The sequence below is a fragment of the Schistocerca piceifrons genome, chromosome 1, assembly GCF_021461385.2.
Source record: "Schistocerca piceifrons isolate TAMUIC-IGC-003096 chromosome 1, iqSchPice1.1, whole genome shotgun sequence".
In the NCBI taxonomy this organism is placed as follows: domain Eukaryota; kingdom Metazoa; phylum Arthropoda; class Insecta; order Orthoptera; family Acrididae; genus Schistocerca; species Schistocerca piceifrons.
In genome coordinates this window covers 681,733,259-681,756,664 of record NC_060138.1, presented here as the reverse complement: position 1 = coordinate 681,756,664, position 23,406 = coordinate 681,733,259, and the positions used below count along the sequence as shown (strand labels likewise).

Below are 23,406 nucleotides of genomic sequence, written 5' to 3'. Positions count from 1 at the left end.
CATATTTTTGAGAATAATGTGGAAGAACATAAAAATATAAATTGGTACTACGAACTAGCATAGAACTAGAATAATGTGGCTGAACAGTAGGCAGCAAAATTTAGATAAAGGAATAATTTTTGACCGACTTAGACAACGATTCAATCATTGCCTAACTTCAGTGCAGAAATTAAGTTCGAAGGGTGGTGATATGTAAGGTGTCAGGCAAATATAACACCTTCCATGAAAACCCTGACATGATAGAAAATCCGGCAGTATGTCACATAGCTTCGAATCAATCCTGACGTTAAATTAATCAAAGTAATACGATCAACAAGTGAGCAAATGAAATACCACAGACTAACACAAGAACGCCTAATCGCATGTCATACCTTCCCACCGTGAAACAGACGCAGTTCCGAGAGGAGAAACGAGGACAGAAGCCGAGATCAGAACCGTGTTAAGCTAGAAGGCCTTACGATAAGGGATGGACACCCACGTCTCCAGCCAACCGCCAGGACCACGCCACAGCTCATTTTAAAAGATAGAGCCCTCCAGAAGAACAGTATAGATCTTACGATAACACTAAAAGGGCCACACCAGCTGCAAGTTTTAGCGTGAGACTATACACGTCTCTGTTACATTGCAAACGTTAAAAACATTGCCCCACCACGAAAAGTATAACGTTTCTCATTGGATAGACGGAATTTTTGTAGGCAGAGCTTAAGGTTAACATTGAGACCCTGATTGGTCAGTTGAAAACACAGCCAGTTACCTTTTTCTTAAACCAGCTTCGGTAAATTGTAGTAAAGAGAGGTTAGAGAACAGTTGCTTCCGAGATGGCAAGGTGCGTGGAGCTGCACCGCCCGACGCCCCCTGACACTGCCTAACCAACGACAAGGTAATGAACGCATGCAGTGCCACATAAGCTCACGTAAGGTTTCACTCAGAACTGCAGAAGTCTCATCTGTTATACCCCCTTTTTGCGTAATACTAGTGTCGATCGTCAATTAAAGCTCATAGTATTCACATTTGCTGCACAAGTTAAAATCTGAAACGCGATGATTTTTCTGTTATATAATTATTGAGAAGCCACATCAGTCACTGTAATTTACAACAACTTAAATAAGTAATTAAAGATAATTGAGGGTCACTGTAGACCATTTTGATAGTTTTCTCTTTTATGAAACTTATTTTAAACCTAGATTATAGATGTGATATGGCACAGGTCATCCTTCGATCCATTGTAGAACTTGGAAACCCATTCAGGGAATATTCGTTCACATTTTTGTTGAACGCAGTTGGTTTTTATCATCCTGTATTAAAATATTTCCTTTTATCAATAGTTCAATTTATAAACAATGTTTTGTGAGTAGAATAAAATTTCCAATGGTAAAGTTAATTGCTTTTTCGACGTTATTTTACCAGCTAACTAAAAATAGGAAAGCCTTGAACCCCTTCCACTAAATTTGGTTAGTATTAAGATTCTTTTACAGGGAGTGCAGTGGAGCTGACGCTGAAATCATTAAGTATTTGATTATATCATCACTAGTCTCACTGAACTCTACATGTCATGTGTGATCTGGCGTCTCCTTACCAGCAACAGGTCCCAGGTTCAAACTAGTCAATTCCCTAAAAAACACACTCAGAGAGTCATTGCGCGAAGTGGTAGGGAGACACGACTTCGAACAAACAGACACCATGCAGAATGCTAGAGAATGGCGACCCTGCCAGGATGGTAAAATACCATGATTGAAGGTCGACCACATGCCCAACTAGGACAGAAAAATATCTTGTTCAAAAATTTTCGTCATAAAAAAATTTTTTTGAAAGGCATAAATAGTCGAAAGCAATAGCTGCAGCGATAGATAGTAAGAAAGTATTCAATAGAAAGTGAGACAATCTAGCAGAGACAATAGCATAATTATGTTATGAATTTTAATATTGTTAGAATAAAGTTTTCTCTCCAATGCAAGCGCACAGGTGGCGGATACATCGTTGACAAGTTGGTTCTGATCCAACATGTAAGTGAACGGATTGGCAGTCTTGGGTATAATAAGTTTCAAGTCGTGTGTGCAAAAAGTTTATGAAACGCGTGAGATCGTATGAGCGCATGTTAACGCGAGGTAGGGCGCGTGAATTGCTTTTAAAACAGGAAATAACGGAATAGGAAAGATAAGCAATGGCAGATCGAGACATTGACCAAATTGAGGTAGAGACCCAGCATAAAAACGGACAGAGAATAGAGGACAGTACAACAGACGATGCAGTACCGCGAGAAATAGGACAGATAACGCACCATAACGAGAATAATGCATGCCAAGGCATAGAAAACGTAGGTCAGCATACGACAGAGGAGCAGGAAAGTAGAGAGACAGTCGATGAGGATTCTAACTTTCGTCTTGAATACGTAGAACCCATAGTACAAGTAATCAGAGCTCCTTCACCATAGACTACAAGGAATTCGAGCAGAAACATGTCACTGCACAGTTCACTGCAATCGGTTGCGAACCAACACTTGGGCGAAAATACAGGGCGTAGGATACCAGAAGAAAACGCAATAGGACCGACCAATCTGGCAGAATTATTACAACAAATGACGAAACCATGACAAGACAAAATAAAGAAATTGCGAACCAAATTAAAATTCAGAATGCAGAAACGACGAAACAAATTGCAGAAACCATGAAACAAATGCGTGAGATTAAAGAACAAAACAAAAAAATTCAGTTACACCTGTTATATTGAAGACGAGGCAAAAGAATCTCGAGAAGTGATAGGAAACTTAATAACAGGTCACAATCAACTGAGAACAGACATTGACAAGGTACAATCGGACGTACAAATATTGCGTAATGACATTCAGGACGAGATCAAAACATTACGTAACAACACCCAGGGAGAAGTCAAGAAGCTAGAGAAACAGATAAATTACTAGACAATCAGCAGGTACAGCGCGTGAAATTGTTGAAAACAGTGTGTTACACAAACGTATGACAAAAGCAGCGCTGAAAAGATGTGATAATCGCATAGCCAAAATAGAAACGCAAACGAAGCAACAATTTCAGAAATTGTAACAGAGTTGTTGCAAACCATTGAAGAGCGTAGTGAACAGGATCGAACAAGCACTGAGTCTGCAACCACATCCGTACCTGTAACAGCACCGGAAAAACAAGCAAATAACGAAGATATCATGCATTTGCGATTCCAGTCACAGGCGGAGAGTAACGTACGTGAAATCAAACAGCCTGCACAGCAACAGACACGTTTCGAAATTCTTGATGAACAAACGGCACCACAAACACATGCAGAACCACAAATGTATGTTTCAAGACAGTTTGGATTGTGCAATGAAGCGGCAAGGTTAGCCAGACAAGATACCGAACCAATACGTGACAATGGAAAGCCAGGTCACGAAGAATACAGTGCAATGCATTCACCTACTGGTTCACAACCGATGGAAGAAAATTATTGCGTACCACTTCAACGATATTACGCAAGGGTAGGCGAAAGTTACAGTGGACAATATCCAATGGATCCACCACAATCGGAAAGAACGATGGGAGAAATGATCAGAAACAAAAGTGGCGAAGAATCGCGAATTTCATATGGAACCATGACGAAGTACGACAACGATCATTTCCTCACAGTCAGAAAATTTTAATACTTTCGAGAAGGAAACTCATTACATCCACGAACTTTTATTGATCAAATTAGAGTGGGATTACCAGAACACTGGACGCTAGCACACAAATAAGACTTTATATGTGCACACATGTCAGAAACAGTCGTAGAAACCATGCAGAATGTTGCAGCGACATGCCGATCGTACGAAGATTTCAGAGAGAAGTTTCTCTCACCATATTGGTCCAGCGAAGCACAGAACAGAGTGAAGTACGAATTATTACAGAATTTGAAAATTTAGGAGAGAAGAGTCCCGTGAAATTTTTCGAAGTAATGGCAAAGAAAAATTACCATTGAAATACCAGCAGTTATTAGTAGGGCGCGGAGGCAATGACATCGAAGCATTTAAAGGAATTCTAAGGGAACTAGAGTTTATATTTTCGGAAGATGACGCAAGAAAAAGACGAAGCGCACGTGAAAACGAAAGAAGAAGAAGAACAGAACCAACCCTTTCAAATTCAACCAGTTGTGAAGGCCATGGTAAAACATATCCCAGTCAATATTGTAACTGATAGCGGAAGTGAACTGACCACGATCTCAGAAAATTTATTCATGCAGTGTAATGCCAATGAGCAATTGCCAGTTCTGAAAACATGTAAGATTAAAGTAAGAGGTCCTATTAGAAACAATGCTGCGGAAGTTATGAGACAAACAAGGTTAACTCTTTCGTGCCAAGGTCAAAAGATCGAAGCCTACTTCGTAATTATACCTAAACTAACTGTAGATATGATTATAGGTGCAGATTTTTTAAATGAGAGATGAGCGATAATAGATATGGGGAAAGGTAGCGTAACATTCGGGAATGTCACACTTCTCTTTGAGCAAAAGCTAAAATTAGAAGAAATACCAGTTATAAACAAACAATTAAGAATGATGTGAGATAAAGAGGATGAAGAATTAGAATGGTATCCACAAAAGGGGGAAAAGCCTCAACTCATGCTAAGGACCATAAAGAAATTGATGAAAAATTTCAAGAAGTTCAAGTAAATAATTAGCAAAATATTTCAAGTTTATGTTGCAGATAAGATCGTCAGGAGAAAGAAGAATGAAGAGAGAGGAATGTGGGAAAAAGAAAGTAGTTTCAATAAAAACAAAAACAAAAATAACACCAATAGTAGAATAGATTAAGGTGAAGGGATAAAGTGTAGATAGTCTAATACTAAAATGCTATACACCACGACACTACACAAAAATAAAAAACGAATTTGAGGATTCTTGTAGAAGTTAAGACTCACTATATCTAAGAATTGTAACATGGAAAGGGTGCCGAAATTTGTAAAGCTTTTTAAAAATGGCGTAAATCAATGTAGGTACTAGACATATGTTAGATGATTATAAGTAAAATTTTTTGTAAGAACCATTGTAAAAACTCCAACAAGAACCAGATGCAATGACCCACAAGTTGCAATGAGAGAAGTATCAAGAAAGAAAAGGATGTAATTAGCAAGACACGATTCCTACAAGGCAGAAGCATCGAGAGAAGGGAAAGGACAGCAAGACCAACAAAGGGCACTTGTATCCAAATTCGGCAGTAAATCTACTGCTAAGCAGAACCCCAGAGTGGCGGAACCCTACAGAGACACACAGAAGGCCAGAAGGGTCCCGGGACGCCCACTCAGCGGAGCGAGCGAAAAACGGCCTGACGAGAAGACTGCTTGGGCAAGCCACCACTGGCAAAAAATATGTGTAAAAGTCACACTAATGCTATTAAACAGCATGCTGGTGCACAAAACTGAAGAAAACTTCCACAAAGTAGAAATGAGACCTCCAAACTATTTATCAAACTGTTACTAAGAGGAGAACTTCAAAGCAACTAGTTATCAATAAATATTCCCATATCCTGCCCAGAGAAGAACCAAGAATCAAGTAAGAAGCAGAGATAAAGCAGGAAGAACAGAAGTTGAAGATTCGCAAGATTGAGACCAAGAAAGAAGATTGGTGAAAAATAGATAACATACCTTCTCAAACCCTATCCTATTGTAAACTAGTCGTCTGCGAAGTATTACAACGAAAAAGAACAGCTTTCAGCGACATATAGCGATGACTTTCACGCATACAAAGCCAGTAAACCACGAGATTCCACACTCACAGCTCCATTCCATTATGGGACCTCCACAACAACAATGCACCATTGCAAAGCCAACAAGGAATTACGAATTAATCTGTACATCAAATACTTGCCCACATCCATCTCGCTCAAGTCCATCAACTTCATGCAAAAACATTCATCAACCTCATGCCTAAACATCCATAGGATAATGAAAATGTGTGAAAGCATGTGATGTAGGAATTGTGCAAAAGACACAGGTGAAACACTAAGTAAGTAAAGCACACCAGACAGCTAATAATATACAAAATAACAGTCATTGACTATGGACTTAAGTAAAAATAGACTATCGATAAAAATAAGTCATTAGTTCTGAAATGGACAGTGTATAAAGAACAAAAGTAAGACATAATAAACACTAAAACTATATGCTACTTATTTTCTCCTCATAGAAATAAAAGAATAACTATATTTTAATTATTTTCTCCTTATAAAAACAAAAAATAAAAAATTATCTTGTCGGATGTTTTCCCATTTTTTTTACATTTGTACCATTTGTTAGGATAGTATCTCAATACCTATGTATGTCTATTTCTTTGTCAAAGCAATTCTTGGGAATAATTCTTATTTGTTAGTGTAACAACGTTGAAATGAGTGTCTAAAAACTAAAACATTTTACTTGTACATGATATTTAGAATATGTGTTAGGAATAGGTTTAACTTAATTACTACATTTATAAAAAAAAATATTTCTAAGAAAATCTATGTGAAAGACTCCTCACTCTCGGTAACAAACTTCTTAAAAAACAAACTTCACATTTAAATAAAGAAAGAAAATAATTAAAAATTAATAATGATAATAGCATTAAAATATTCTTCTCTTGTGAGTATAATCATATTTTTGAGAATAATGTGGAAGAACATAAAAATATAAATTGGTACTACGAACTAGCATAGAACTAGAATAATGTGGCTGAACAGTAGGCAGCAAAATTTAGATAAAGGAATAATTTTTGACCGACTTAGACAACGATTCAATCATTGCCTAACTTCAGTGCAGAAATTAAGTTCGAAGGGTAGTGATATGTAAGGTGTCAGGCAAATATAACACCTTCCATGAAAACCCTGACATGATAGAAAATCCGGCAGTATGTCACATAGCTTCGAATCAATCCTGACGTTAAATTAATCAAAGTAATACGATCAACAAGTGAGCAAATGAAATACCACAGACTAACACAAGAACGCCTAATCGCATGTCATACCTTCCCACCGTGAAACAGACGCAGTTCCGAGAGGAGAAACGAGGACAGAAGCCGAGATCAGAACCGTGTTAAGCTAGAAGGCCTTACGATAAGGGATGGACACCCACGTCTCCAGCCAACCGCCAGGACCACGCCACAGCTCATTTTAAAAGATAGAGCCCTCCAGAAGAACAGTATAGATCTTACGATAACACTAAAAGGGCCACACCAGCTGCAAGTTTTAGCGTGAGACTATACGCGTCTCTGTTACATTGCAAACGTTAAAAACATTGCCCCACCACGAAAAGTATAACGTTTCTCATTGGATAGACGGAATTTTTGTAGGCAGAGCTTAAGGTTAACATTGAGACCCTGATTGGTCAGTTGAAAACACAGCCAGTTACCTTTTTCTTAAACCAGCTTCGGTAAATTGTAGTAAAGAGAGGTTAGAGAACAGTTGCTTCCGAGATGGCAAGGTGCGTGGAGCTGCACCGCCCGACGCCCCCTGACACTGCCTAACCAACGACAAGGTAATGAACGCATGCAGTGCCACATAAGCTCACGTAAGGTTTCACTCAGAACTGCAGAAGTCTCATCTGTTATACCCCCTTTTTGCGTAATACTAGTGTCGATCGTCAATTAAAGCTCATAGTATTCACATTTGCTGCACAAGTTAAAATCTGAAACGCGATGATTTTTCTGTTATATAATTATTGAGAAGCCACATCAGTCACTGTAATTTACAACAACTTAAATAAGTAATTAAAGATAATTGAGGGTCACTGTAGACCATTTTGATAGTTTTCTCTTTTATGAAACTTATTTTAAACCTAGATTATAGATGTGATATGGCATAGGTCATCCTTCGATCCATTGTAGAACTTGGAAACCCATTCAGGGAATATTCGTTCACATTTTTGTTGAACGCAGTTGGTTTTTATCATCCTGTATTAAAATATTTCCTTTTATCAATAGTTCAATTTATAAACAATGTTTTGTGAGTAGAATAAAATTTCCAATGGTAAAGTTAATTGCTTTTTCGACGTTATTTTACCAGCTAACTAAAAATAGGAAAGCCTTGAACCCCTTCCACTAAATTTAGTTAGTATTAAGATTCTTTTACAGGGAGTGCAGTGGAGCTGACGCTGAAATCATTAAGTATTTGATTATATCATCACTAGTCTCACTGAACTCTACATGTCATGTGTGATCTGGCGTCTCCTTACCAGCAACAGGTCCCAGGTTCAAACTAGTCAATTCCCTGAAAAACACGCATGGAGAGTCGTTGCGCAAAAGTGGTAGGGAGACACGACTTAGAACAAACAGACACCACGCAGAATGTTAGAAACTTTCGGAAAGAAATTTGGAATTTCGGGTTTAGAGCGAATGTCATCGAAACGATAAGTTGATATGTAATTAATGTTGTTGTAAACTGTATAATCAGCTTTCGAAATTTTGCAAAACACCTCACCAGCATTCATTCATTTTTAAAAACGAAAACTTCAGTTACAACATTTATTAAAGAAGCTTTCAAGCTTCATATATCCTTGTATAATAAAGCTGGGTTTGAACTACCGATAAAGTTAAAATGAACACATAGTACAATTCTTACATAAACACTGAAAACAGTCGTCGGCGTACATGGAATAGTTTGCTGGATTGGGTGAGATGAATGGAATGTAAGATTACGAATCGTTTCCGCGCGGCAAGTGGCGATTCCACTGAGCGCTTCCGTGTGTTCCATTCAAATGGCAGTCCTCAAGTTACTTTCAGCGCACTGTTCTACTAACCGTGTTACGCCGTGACACTGAAAGTCACCACGGAAAATTGTTACAATTTGTGATTTCCGTCCATTAGTACTAAAAGAACCGAAACACATATTAAGCTCATCGGATTTCATAATCGCACAGCACAATCAGGCAAATACCATATTCAAGACACCCGTCAGATTCTCACACACTCGTAAGCATTTCCTCACAGTTCACAGGCTAACAGGGTGTTACTTCCACCACAATGTGCTTTATAGTTCGGCAGTGCTTATCTACTTATCTTTTACACCCACCAAAGTGGAACTTAGATTCCGTTTTTTTTAAAGTTTCTCTTCTACAATACCAACGCTAATAGTGCACCTAGACACTCACATATTTGTTAAATCTTACTGGCATAGTTAGCAATCTCGTGAGCCCTGGAATCACGTCAAGATGGGACTATGCCACATTTTCCACTGTGGAACGAACATCAGTAAGCTGCCAGAAAGTAGTATGTAGTATTCAATCTCACTATTTGAAACTTGTTAATGGATACTTGACATCAGAAACTAGTCATCAATAAATTATAATGTGCAAGTGATATTGTATACCATGTACTAAGCTAGAATTCATTTTCTCCGTCGATACATGATGACAGAAACAACAACGAGTTAAATCCTCCTCCGGTACCGAAATCACAAAAAACCGCGTTCAGCTAGATGTCCACGAATTTGAGAACGCATCAACTAGTTTTATCACAAGAAGTCTGAATAGTATTTAACTACTATTGTCTTGAATTCAGTATCAAAACTAAAATCTGTGTGTTACCTCCTATGTATAGAAGTTACCCACAGTGAAGATGAAATGGGTCCTGTCTTATCTCTAGCAGTGTTCTTCATACATCTATCCCTACAACAGAAAGCCATCTAGCAGTTCCGGTAACTTTGTAGTACAAGTGTGTCTCAACAGTTGTATCTCGTTCATCTAAAAGGACTGTCGTCTTCATTCATATGCTAAACGGATACTTGGAAGTGTACTAGGTAAGTGCATGGCAAACTGTGTCCTAGAAAAAAATATTCTGCGTGTAGGATAAACATGGAGTGACAGCCAAAAAAGAGTTACATCCTATCAGAAACACTTCTACAAACTTTGGGGCATATTATTTTACCTTAAAACAAGAAATTAGATCACCGAAAAATATGGCTGAAAACACTTCGTATTTGAGTTCCAGATGAAAGAACATTTTGCCAAGTTCTCAAGCCAGAAAATCGGAACTAATGATCAAAACGCCATATGACAGCTTACAACTGTCGGATCATAGACAGTGCACCCTTTCATAGACCCGTGGACGGTCTCGACTGATTTCGCAGACTCTATGACACGTTAGTAAAGCGTCTTTGCATTAGGAATGTCTGATGCACAAAGAAATTGTGAAAGTCAGCACCACGCTAAAGAAATCATGTGAGGGAACGTGCAGGCTATACAACTGATCCTCTAGCAAATCTGGAGAGCATGATGAATAAAATTCTTGCGGATAACAGCTGTAAGATGTAATGGGAGGATGCATGAATCTACAGCTACATGTACATCTACACGTATGCTTTGCGAACCTCTGTAAAGCGCATGGTAGAGGGTACGGTTGTTACGTCTTTTCCCGTTCCATTCACGTATGGAGCACGGAAAAATGATAGTTTCAGTGCCTCTGTGTGTCCTGCAATTAATCTAATCTTACCCTCACGATCTTTATGGGAACGATTTGTAGGGGCTGTAGTGCATTCCTAGAGTCATCATTTACAGCCAGTTCTTGAAACTTTGTTAGTAGACTTTATCGGGACAGTTTCCGTCTATCCTCGACAGTCTGCCATGTGAGTTCTTTCAGCATCTCTGTGACCTCTCCTGCGGCTCAAACAAACCTGTGGCCATTCGTGCTGCTCTTCTCCTTTGCAGACTGATTGCGTTTCCCCAGTATTCTAACAGTAAACCGACGTCTACCACCTGCTTCACTCACAATTGAACCTATGTGATCATCCCACTTTACGTCCCTACTAAGTGTTACTCCCAGGCACAAATGATGGAAGATCAATGATATTTAGTTTTTGTGGATGTATTATTATACTACCAACTAATGACTAAACGAGACAGTTTGTTCTGCTTGTTTCTAACAATATTGTTTATAGAATTATGGAGCAGTTTTTAGTGCATCATGAGTGCTACTTACAACTCTCAAAAAATGTGCGTAATATGCTTATTGTTTGTATATCACTTAATTGCTGGAATTAGAGTTTTCATTTCTGAACTCCCAGAAGCCAGGAACTGAAAGACTGCCAATGCTTAGTGTGCGACCACTGCCACTAATAATAATAATAATAGTAATTATAATTATAATAATTATAATATAATGTAATATAATATAATAATAATATATACAGTGAGACAGAAGGATTCATGATTGCAATACAGGCTCGAACAATAAACACCAGATATTACAGCAAGCATATCATTAAAGATCCCAATACCACAACAGATAAATGCAGACTTTGCAAACAACAAATAGAAACAGTAGATCACATCACAAGCGGATGTACAATACTAGCAAATACAGAATACACCAGAAGACATGACAATGTAGCAAAAATAATACATCAACAACTTGCCATACAACATAAACTAATACAACAATACGTTCCGACATACAAGTATGCAGCAAAAAATGTACTGGAGAATGATGAATACAAATTATACTGGAACAGAACCATTATAACAGATAAAACAACACCATAACAAACCTGACATCATACTCACCAATTAAAAGAGGAAATTAACACAACTAATCAAAATATCCATACCCAATACAACAAATATACAGAAGAAAACAGGAGAAAAAATTGAAAAATACATCCAACTGGCTGAGGAAGTCAAGGACATGTGGCATCAGGATAAAGTTGACATAATACCAATTATACTATCAACTACAGGAGTCATACCACACAATATCCACCAGTACATCAACGCAGTACAGCTACATCCAAACGTATATATACAACTACAGAAATCTGTAATTATTGATACATGTTCAATTACCCGAAAGTTCCTAAATGCAATGTAACATATACCGTACAGTTAGGAGGAAGTCATGCTTGATCAAGGTCCGCGTCACTTTCCATTTTTAACCAGACATAACGTCTGAGAAAGGAAAGAAATAATAATAATAATAATAATAATAACGTGTAGATGCTACAACAGTGTAGTAGCCATTACATAGTTACTGATGTTGTCTGCTGTGGATTAGTTCGTTTTTTGTTGCGAAGCGAATTGTGAAGCAATTTTGCGTGCATTGTGGGGAATATTTATAGCTCGTAGAAGGCATTATGGACAAACATTTAAACATATGTGGTGTATATGTCGTCAATTTACTGTCATAGATGCACAACACAAAGAACGACACATATGTGTAGTGAGTCGATTATGTGAAGAAGATGATGGTCATACATTCGTTTCACAAGCTGTAATCTCCACCGCATTGTATCAAACATTAATGTTAGTATTTAAAATATGTAATTATTCCCAACTAATGTAATGAGCATTATACCGTTGGGAAATAGTGATAACGGCAATAATCTTTTGAAAGTAACTTAATTTCGTGACCGAAACGCAAACGAACCCTTTTGCTTTTATCTCTGAGAAAATTACATTGCACCACTAAGGCGGCAATTACCCCCAGGTTGGGAACCACTGCTGTAATAGAAACGAATATGCTGTGCAGTAAATGAGTGCTAGTCTGGTAACTTATATTGACGAACGTTATCCATTTTTACTTACTTCTTCCATTATACCATGTCCAGCCCAGCAGTAGATGAATATCTGAAGAGCTGGGATTGGTAGAAAGAGGATGCATTCGATCACTCCACCATCATCTGGATTCTGAAATGAGAAAACGTATCATCCTGATTGGTGCAGGGAAATGAATGAGTGGTGGATCACTAGCTTTTGCAATTGTGCTTTGGTGTTTGTACAGACTATGCAGTGACGTTACTGTTTACATTATGAAATAACTTCTTTGCAAGAGTGTATGAACAAAACCGTACTCTACACAAAGGATAAACGGAAAGAAGTTACACTGCTTCTGAAAGATTAGCCTTATATTCGGGAAGATGAGGCTTAATACCATCCGACTATACTGATTAAACGTAGCTGCAACATGAACTGACGAAGGATGCTTGGGAACGTGTTGAAAAACATGTGCAACCTGCAAAATTCTGAATGGATTGCTGAGGAAAAAGTCACTGACTGGAAGCAAGCTGACTTTATTATTCCCATATTGTATGTTTTGGACGTACATTTGATTTCTGTTTTGTTCTTTTGCCGGATATATCCAATAACCTTGTAAACGCTATCCACAGATAAACAAGACTGCTACTACTACTACTACTACTAATACTACCACTAATTCTTCTAGGTAATAGTCCTGAAGGCAAGGTGGACGAAATTGGTTTTAATTACAATAACTCTGAAAGTGCAGAGTGTCCTGTAAGCCAGAACTAACTAATACATTATTATTATTACTAATGAAGGCGGAAGCAACTGGAAACAAAAAATATAACTTGAAAGGAAATGGGAAATTCTGAGCAACTTGCCAGTAAAAATGCCCTTTCTTCCACCGTACACAAACTATACTACAAGTCGAATATTTTTCTTGTCATGTACCCGTCAATCATAGCCCTTTCTTTCCATTATCAATTATCAATTGCGAGCTGAATTATGGATTCATTTTACATCACTCGTGCAATGTGGAAACGTATATTACAGAACATGCAGCTTTGATGCAAACACATTATATTGCTATGCTTCCCTGCTATGCTACGTCATAGTCGACAATTTCTCCCCTCTTCGTTCGTGACTAACACACGTGTTCCGAATGAGAAATGCCCGTATGGTAGAAGAGCCCATAAAAACTGTTTTACTTTATAAAAAGTATCGTTACAGGTAATCCCATTTTGCTTTCACTTAAAGGAGATCCTAGAACCAAAAGAAAGTGGAACATATTTCAGCGAATCGTCCCTGCACACCCGCCCCCTGTTATACACACACATTGCACCGAGTGTGAATGTTTGGGTGTCAATGGTTCTGCAGTTTGCTAATGAGCCGTTCTCCTGTTTCTTCCATATGTTCAACAATTCATTTGGTGAGACAACTGAATGCTCTTTCAAATTTAACGGCTGACAAACCTGCAACCCACCCCATCCTCGATTCAGAATGTGATGCAAATTTTGCAATTACAAATTACAAAAAATCCTCAAAGAAACTTAACAATACACAAACTTCTGCCGTTTACGCGCTACAAATCAGGTAGGAAGCCATATTCCACTGGTATCCTATTTAAACTCAAAATTTAGTTGCTACCCCCCCCCCCCCCCCCCAAACGCGAATTCTGTATCTTCATGGGGGCATCGTATGTAACAGCTCTAAAGTGGAATTTATTAGAAGGAATACTTAATTTCTTACGATGTTTAACAGTTTGTATGAGGCGATTTTATTCGGTAACTAAATTGTGTAACATGAGATCGTGAAACGTTCATTGTCTTACGCGAATGGGCTAGAAGAAACGTATTTTCATTTAAAATTACGTTGTACTTATTATTTTAGCTTTAACCTGTAAATGCATGGAAATAAACACACGTGTATATTTGAATTAATAGAAAATAAGACCAAAAAAACTAATATAAACATAGTAAACAAGTAAATAAATGCTGGGCTCTACCAAAACTATGGTTCGGTAGTTTTGATACACTACATGAACGATGTAGGAAATAGTAAGGATTATAGGTGGTATTAGTAGAATTGGTAGGGAAATCAACATGACTGAATGTATAAGAGAGACAATGAGAGCCGGCGACTTCTATTTGTTTCTTTGGTCGTTTGTTTTGCGTATAATTAGAACAACACGTCTTTCAGTGTTAGTCCTTATATTACACAAATTGCATTTTATAAGCAATTAAAATATTTGATCGCTTCAGTGCATTTACATACCCAATGCAATTACTTTTGATACAAGTCAAGTTTACATAAAACGTATAATTATTGTTGTTATTTTGTATTAAATAGAACGTTCTTCATCATGATCAAAGGCAAGAGTTTCCTGTTATTATTCATAAATGCGAAAGTTTTTGTTTTGCAGCTTCTTTTTAATTTCACCTTTTAGTTGAGGAAATCATCTTTTCTAGCGCTACATAATAAATATGTATTGTTTTCTTAACTTTTACAACAACGTCCCTCTTTTTTCACGTAACAGATCAAAAATTTTGGAATGAAAAAAAGAATTAAACGTTCACAGTTTCAGTTTTGCTGTAAATACTGTTTATTCTTAAGTAAAAGACAGGAGGGTGACTATGTAGAACAAAAATGTTTCCTAGGTTTCCCAGCTCTTTACACATCCTCGCTCAATTTCTAGAGTTTCGCCGCTTTTGATTTTTAGGGGAAGCTAGAAAGACACTGATCGCGTACATAAAGAAAACAATCGTTATGATGTAATGCCCTATGGGTATGCAACACACCTAACGTACCCATTACACTGGGGCACCTTAAGGGGGGTAGGACGTCAAACGGGCCGACTTGGAGCAGGAGAGGCACCACAGGACATTTTAATTTCTACTGTCTATACTTTTACAAATAAATTCATAAAACTTTGTCAGCATGACCAGGAAGGATTGAGGACTCGCACTCATAGCAGTGGAAGTTCAAAAACATAGCAAAATACCTTTTTTTTACATGTGAAATTTCATCATTTTTTCATTTACTACTGGCTGCATTTGTTTCTGTAGCTACACTATTCTTCCTAAGTAAGAGATATTCTTCGATGAATTTTGCACAGCATACAAGCAGTGCTTACAGGTGTATGAAACTCTAGAATTTTCCAAATGTATTAAAAACTGTGGTAAAAATTGAGATAATCAACTATAAAATTTGAGTTTTTTCTAAACATGAAGTTTAAAATGTAACAGTTCATTCATTTTTAAATAAATTAAAAAACTCTAGAGTTTCATACACATGTAACCATAGTTTATATGCTGTGCTAAATTCATCGAGTAATCTCTCTTACTTCGGAAGAAAAGTGTATCTATAGCAACAAATGCAGCCAGTAGTAAGTGAAAAAAGGATGAAATTTCACATACAAAAAAATTTATTTTGTTACGTTTTTGAGCTTCCACTGCTATGAGTATGATCCTGAATCCTTCCTGATCATGCTTTCAAAGTTTTATGAATTTATTTGTAAAGATATAGACAGTAGAAATTAAAATGTCCTGTGGTGCCTCTCCTTCTCCAAGTCGACCCGCTTGACGTCCTACCCCCCTAAACTGACCAAACCTACTAGGGAAGCTAACGTAGTCTACACTTATTTATGGTAGTCATTCTGCACCGAGACTCCGAGGCGTTAACTCCCTTGTAGTCACGGAGCGTTTTTTACTTCGATCTGCTTATCTAGTGTCGCTCAGTCACTTGTGTTCATGCTAAGTTGTGAGGAAACCTAAATTCTTCTTTTGGCGACACGTTGATAAGGTGCAATAGTTAGCACAAGAGCCACGTGAAGTTATTCTAAACATGGGCAGTTGGCCGAACGAGGAGGGCGGCTACCCGGCTCCTTTACCGACAGCCGTGTGTATTTCGACGGCTGGCCAGCAGCCACTGCACTCAGCGGTCGCGGAGGCCATGGAAGTTCTCAGCGATCATTCGAGCCCGGTGCTTCGGGTACCGTGCAGAAGCGGATCTCGGAGTATGAGGAAGAACAGAAGAGAGACGAGCGAGCAACAATCGCCGTGGAGCAGTACAACAACCAAATAAGGGAAGTAGCCAGCTTATCGCAGCAGTGCGTAGATAACGCTTTGCCATTAGAGAGCCCCGCAGCTGTAGACCCATCCCTGAACCTGTACTTGTCGAGCTGTTCTAGTGTTGCACAGACTCGTGATACAAACAATGCTGTTCTCTCCCGTCGGTCAGTTTATGCAATGAATAAAAATAAAAGTTATAAGACAATGGCATTGGCCCTTTCTGTACATATGTGGAAGGACGTACAGGAAACGTTAATAGGCTGCATCCGATGGCAATTGGAAAACTTGTCTACGTAACAAACTCAGAGTGTAGGCAAGACACAAAGAATACCTTATCAATAGGACGGAGCAGAATCAAAATCGAACTTAACTCTCCCAGAACAGCTAACTTACTGGTAGAATCCCCGGTATTTTCGGCTCATCAACTGGAGGCCTAAATATAAAGTCACGTCTTCACGCGCCGGGATGTAGGCAGAAAAGTTGACAACAGCTTAAGTGAGGAAGAACTCTTGCATTTGATAGTTTCACCCTATACCGTCTTCCATGTCAGGCGCATGTCGAAAAAGGTGATAAAGGACGGAATTACCACTATCACACCATTTGGCACGTTTGTGGTTCAGTTTGCTTTGAAAGTACTCGCAGACTCCGTTCCAGTTTTGCATTATGCGTTGCCCAGTGGATACATATTGTGCGGCGACGTTTTAACTGTCTCAGACTTAATCATGTAAACAGCCAGTGCTGCTCAGCCATACGATGCGCCAAATGTGGTGGAAATCATGCGCGAGCCGACTGCCCCACCACTCAGCCGCGGTGTTTACATCGCAACAGGCGCACGAAGCGGTAAACCGGGAGTGCCCAGAGTACGCGCGACAGAGTTACGTTAAGGAAGTCGCTACTAGGCAAGGCGTAACTTTCGTGGGAGCCGAGACAGCTGTCTCATATAGACCGTGTGCCGAATCAGTGCACTCTCCTCCACCCCTGCATGATGATTCCAGCTCTGCCGGCTCAGCCGCACAGATACACAGGCACAAAGCAGCGACGCCAGGCCGCTCGCCCCCCGCGCCACTCCCCCCCCCCCGATGGACGCCACCACCACCTCTGCACCCGAACACCCTGCCACTGAGACCGATCCTCAGCAAACCGCACTCACCGCAACACCACCATGTCGCTGAACAGCTCTCGTAACGGAATTTCCACTCCGGGGATGGAAACAGGCTGACAGTCCAATCAGTGTCACATTGCAAGACAAACTTTTCATCCCTATCACACAGATCATTCACGAATCCAAACGGCACCGCAAGGACCAGACGATTCTACAGCAATAATCCAGATGTTACTGGAAACTCTGACTCAGCAAAATGGCGATTAATGCCAGGACGGTCATTTTCAAGAGAGAAACCCTGCAAACAGAATTACTTTCGCAAGACATAAACATTGCAGATATCCCAGAAACTTGATTTAAAACACATTCATTGTCCTCTCTCCAAGGGTTCCAGATTTTTGAGGAAGGCAGACACGACGAAAAACGCAGAGTTGCATTGTTCGTCCGATTCTCATTTCCTGCTTCTGCTAGATACGTCGACCACACGCAAATGGCTTTTAGGCTTCAGCGATGCGCACGCGCTTCAAGACTTTACACCTCTCCATAGCGACACTATACTGCCCTCCAAGAAGATAATCGAAACTGATGAGTGGCACACACTGGTTAATCAGCTCGACCCCCTCTTCTGTTTTATGAAGACTTCGATGCGTACCATACGACCTGTGTATGCGAGATGGACGATAGACATGGAGCAGCTATTTTCGACATTACAGAAGAATTCAATTTATTTATTCTGAACAACTATTGCCTCTCATCTCGGCGCCTCGAAGACGCTCGTCTGCAATAGATATCACCTTACGTTCTTCGAATATCTCCTAAGAATTTAAGTAGGAGATCTGCTACTGCCCGCTGGGGTCTGGTCATTTTGTTATTCGAATAATATGATCAATGATATTGAACCAACTACATACATGCCGTCACCAAAACGGAACACGTGCAAAACAGACTGGAAGGCGTATAAAACATATATCAAGGAACATATTGAAGCAGGTTTACTGCACGGACCCGAAGACGAACGTTACAATCCGGTCATTCCCCTACCAAATAGGGTGGCTGTGTTTTCCAAATGCCAAGTCAAACCGATCCGAAGTCCGAAAGATCTTTTAGTTCCATGATGGAATCAAGACTGCTCAAGACAAGTTCCTAAATGAAAGCTAACTTACAGCATGTATAAAAGAGAACGCACCTGGACGAATTTTCTCAATTACCAACAGGTGGCCGCCGCCACCAGAAGCAGAGAAAACAACAATCTTGGATACAATTTTGTGAGACACTCGGCAGAGAAACTCCGTTGTCATCGGTTTGCTCCACCATATGCAAATTCCGAAACAAATCCCCATTGAGTAAAGGTTGATGACTTCGCACAAATCGTCGAGATCCCATCGGTCATCCCTGAATCACTGCCAACCGCAGATGCTGCTTCTCCTTCGTTCCTGGGATCGACGCAGTCCTTACTGACTCCATTTCAGTTCACAGAACTGCGGAACGTCTAGAAAGGTACCAGCAGTGCTTTTCTAGGATTTGACGACATCCACTAGAAAATGCCGGACAAAGCCTTACACATATTGCTCGACATCTGCAATCATTTAAGGGAACTAGGCACTTACGTAATTGTTCCCACACGCAAGCCCGGCAAAGACCCCGGTTTGGGAGGTTCATACCGTCCCACCAATCTTTCTTCTTGCGTATTTAAAACATTGGAAAGGATACTGAAGCACCGTTTGGAATCGTGGTTTGAGAGGAACTCATTGAGTGTCACCTAGTAAAAATAGCATCTGTAGCGAACCATAGAAATGTTGGCTTGATTCCTGCTTTCACGTCGTATGATAGGCCCCAACTGAACAGTTCTGTCAGCAGCGACAATGTGGAGCTAGAAGAGCTGCTTCGCGTGGCTACTTTGTCAGGCATAGGTTTGGTTCCTGTTGATGCTATTGGTAGGTGGGTCTTCACAAGACATGGCCTGCATCTCAATAGGAAGTGGAAGGATAAACTGGCTGAGATGATAGCAAAATATTTAATGGGTGGCACTGAAACTCATGGGACTACTTTTTTAGACTAAGATCGGAGTCCAACCATCCAACATTGATTTAAATTAAGCTTAATGAGAAATTCAGACAGGCTGATACTAGAGATGTTAAAATATCACAATATCTTATAACAGTACAGAGAAAAATAATGTTAGTATGTCACAGGATTCTCATAAAAACACAGTGGAAAATAATGTTAGTATACTGCATCAGAATATCAGGGGATTAAAAAACAAAGTAGATGAGCTTCTTGTTTGTTGAGAAGATTTAGAAACTGAGGGTGGAATAGATGTACTATGCTTGTCTGAACATCATATAGTCACAGGTATGGAAATGGTAAATGTTGGTGGATATAAGCTTTTAGCACGTGTAAGTAGGACACTATGGAGATAAGAGGAGTTGTCATATACGTAAAAATCTGTCATAGTGTGGAAAAATTGGAAACTAAAAAAATTTGCGTAGAGCAGCATATAGAAACATGTGTGTGTGAGCTTAAATTAAGTAATGGCACTTAATTGTAGCCGTGTATAGGTCCCCAATGGGAAGTTTTCAACTATTTTTGAATAACTTGGATTCTTTGTTGTGCTATCTGTCATACAGAAGAAAGCAAATTATTGTTTGTGGAGATTTCAATACAGATTTTCTGAAGGAGTCCAATAGAAAGCTTGACCTTGAAGTATTACTTGGCTCTTTCAATCTGACATCAATTATTGATTTACCTACTCCGGTGGTACAGGAAAGCAGCACACAGATAATGTTTTCATAGACCAAGATAAACTTAATCAAATAAAACTTTTCCTGTTAAGAATGGTCCGTCTGATCATGATGCACAGCTAGTTACAGTTTATGATATAGCTCCATACAATAATGCAAAAGAGTATTCCAAAACAGTTAACGATTTAACAATTCATTATTTTAGGGAAAGCTTGCAACAGTTAGATTGAGATGATGTGTACAGGGGACCTAATGCTAATTTAAAATTTAATCTATTTCATGTTGCCTTTGTGAGTATATTTGAAAACAGTTTCCCCAGGGAAACAGTGAAATATAATTGTAAGAAACCATGTAAAAAGCCATGGCTTACTAAGGAATAAAAAATGTTGTAAACAGAAAAGGGAAATGTATCTTATAGCTAGGAGGCGTATTGATCCCGAAACAGTGAAACATTTATAAAAACTACTGCACTGTATTAAGAAAAGTTATTAAAAAGTCCAGAAGTACATCCATTACGTCTGAGATTAGCACATCTGATAATAAAATTAAAACAATTTGGAATATTGTTAAAAAGGAAACAGGGCAACCGAGAGCAAGGAAGACTGTATTTCTATCAAACTCAATGAAAAGTTTGTGAACAAGAAGTCAGAAGTAGAAAACATTGTTAATAACCATTTTCTAAGTGTTGTGGAGAAAATAGGATTCAGCTATTCATTAGAAAATGCAAGGTAGCATGTGGAAGAGGCAATACCTATGCAATTTGATAAAACTGAAATTAGGAAAATAATAAATTCACTCAACAGTAAAAGCTCACATGGAATTGATGGCATTTCCAACAGAGTACTAAAAGCTTGTTCCCAACAAATAAGTAAGATTCTCAGCCACATATGTAGTAGCTCACTGGAACATGGCATTTTTCCAGAAAGATTGAAATACGCTATTGTTAAAGCATTGCATAGAAAAGGGGATAGGTCTTATGCTAACAACTACCAAACAATCTCACTTCTTACAGCTCTATCCAAAATTCTTGAAAACGTAATGCACTCAAGAGTAGCATCACGTATTTGCAAAAATGAAGTACTAACAAAATGTCAATTTGGTTTTCAGAAAGGCCTTTCAACAGAAAATACTATATACGCTTTCACTGATAAAATATTAAATGCATTGAATAACCAAACATCACCCATAGGGATATTTTGTGACCTCTCAAATGCTTTTGATTCTGTGAATCATGAAATTGTTCTAGGTAAGCTTAAGTATTGTGGTATGAGTGGAACAGTGCACAAATGGTTCACTTCATATTTAACTGGAAGAGTGCAGAACGTTAAAATCAACAGAACAGATAGTCTGCAAAAATCAGCAGATTCCTTTAACAGTTGAGGTACCAAGAATGGTGTCCAATAGGGTTCAGTCTTGGGTCACTTATTGTTCTTAGTATATACCAATGACTTTCCACTCTATATTCATGAAGATGTAAAGCTAGTTCTTTTTGCTGATGATACAAGTATAGCAATCATACCCAACAAGCAAGAATCAGCGGAGGAAATTGTAAACAATGTCTTTCAGAAAATTAGTAAGTGGTTCTCTGCAAGGACTCTCACTAAATTTTGAGAAAACGCAGTTTATACAATTCTGTACAGTAAATGGCATAACACCATTGATAAATATAGACTATGAACAGAATTCTGTTGCTAAGGCAGAATATTCAAAATTTCTGGCATTGATGAGAAATTGAATTGGAAGAAATACGTCGATGATCTGCTGAAACTGTTAGGTTCAGCTACTTACACTATTAGGGCACTGCAAATTTTGTTGATAAACATGTCAGTAAATTGGCGTACAATGCCTGTTTTCATTCACTGCTTTCATATGGCATCATATTTTGGGGCAGTTCGTCATTAAGAGAGAATGTATTCATTGCACAAATGGGTGTAATCAGAATAATAGCTGGAGTCTACCCAAGATTACCTTGCAGACATTTATGTAAGGAACTCGGAATATTCAAAGCACCTTCGCAATACATATATTCACTTATGAAATTTGTCATTAATAACCCATCCCAAATCAAAAATAACAGCGAAGTGCATAGTTACAACACTAGAAGAAAGGATGATCTTCACTATTCTGGATTAAATCTTACTTTGGCACAGAAAAGGGTGAATTATGCTGCCACAAAAATCTTTGGTCATTTGCCAAATAGCATTAAAAGTCTGACAGATAGCCAACCAACATTTAAAAGCAAATTAAAAGAATTTCTGAATGACAACTCCTTCTATTCAAAGGATGAATTTTTAGATATGAAGTAGTAACTGTCGTACTACCTTCTGCCCCGCTCTCAGAACGGGTTTCGAAAAGGAAGAGGCTCCATAGAAAACCTAGGTTTCTTAACTATCGACATAGAACGTATTTAGGCTTGTAATGGTTTCTTGACGGCAATGTTTTTCGATGTTTCCGGAGCGTATGATATTGTGGACGTGAACGTCCTGTTCCGGAAGCTCCAGTCAATGGCTGTCCCAGACTTCATTACCCGCAACCTTTGCTCTCTCCTACGGCAACGTGTAATCTGCATCAGACAACAGGACAACACCTTGCATGGACCGTGTATTATCTACAGAGGACTGCGGCAAGTCTCCATTTCAAGTCATATTCTTTGTGCAGTGCACTCGTCAAACCTCAGCACAATGTTTGGTCCTACAGTAAAAATGCTAATGTACGCCGATGACATCTGCATGCACAAGTTTCCTCTCAGCTTGAGAATGACGCTAAGGTGGTTGGCTCGAGCGGCGTGCGTGCTGTATTCGTGGACGTGCAGAATTGGATTGAATCTGGCAGATATAAAATCTTGCTTTTACATTCCAGAGATGGACGAAAACGCCCGAGATACGAGTAGAGCCTTTTACCATTCCGGGAAGGAGCCCAGTCAAGTGGCTTGGACTCATTGTCGACAACAGACTGACGTGTGAAAGCCGTGTGGAATATTTGATTTCCAAGGTCGGTCGATCATTGATTTTCCTACGGCCGGTACCTCTCGTATGGTG

At 38.9% G+C, this 23,406-nt stretch overlaps 1 protein-coding gene across 1 annotated transcript in view; it reads right to left on the bottom strand.

Moving 5' to 3' along the window:
- LOC124709013 (odorant receptor Or2-like) overlaps positions 1-23,406 on the bottom strand; it is a 161,627-nt gene that overhangs the window by 37,865 nt on the left and 100,356 nt on the right. The window contains exon 4 of the mRNA XM_047240658.1: positions 12,522-12,623. Coding sequence (XP_047096614.1) covers positions 12,522-12,623 — 102 coding nt within the window. The remainder of the gene's footprint in view (positions 1-12,521; positions 12,624-23,406) is intronic.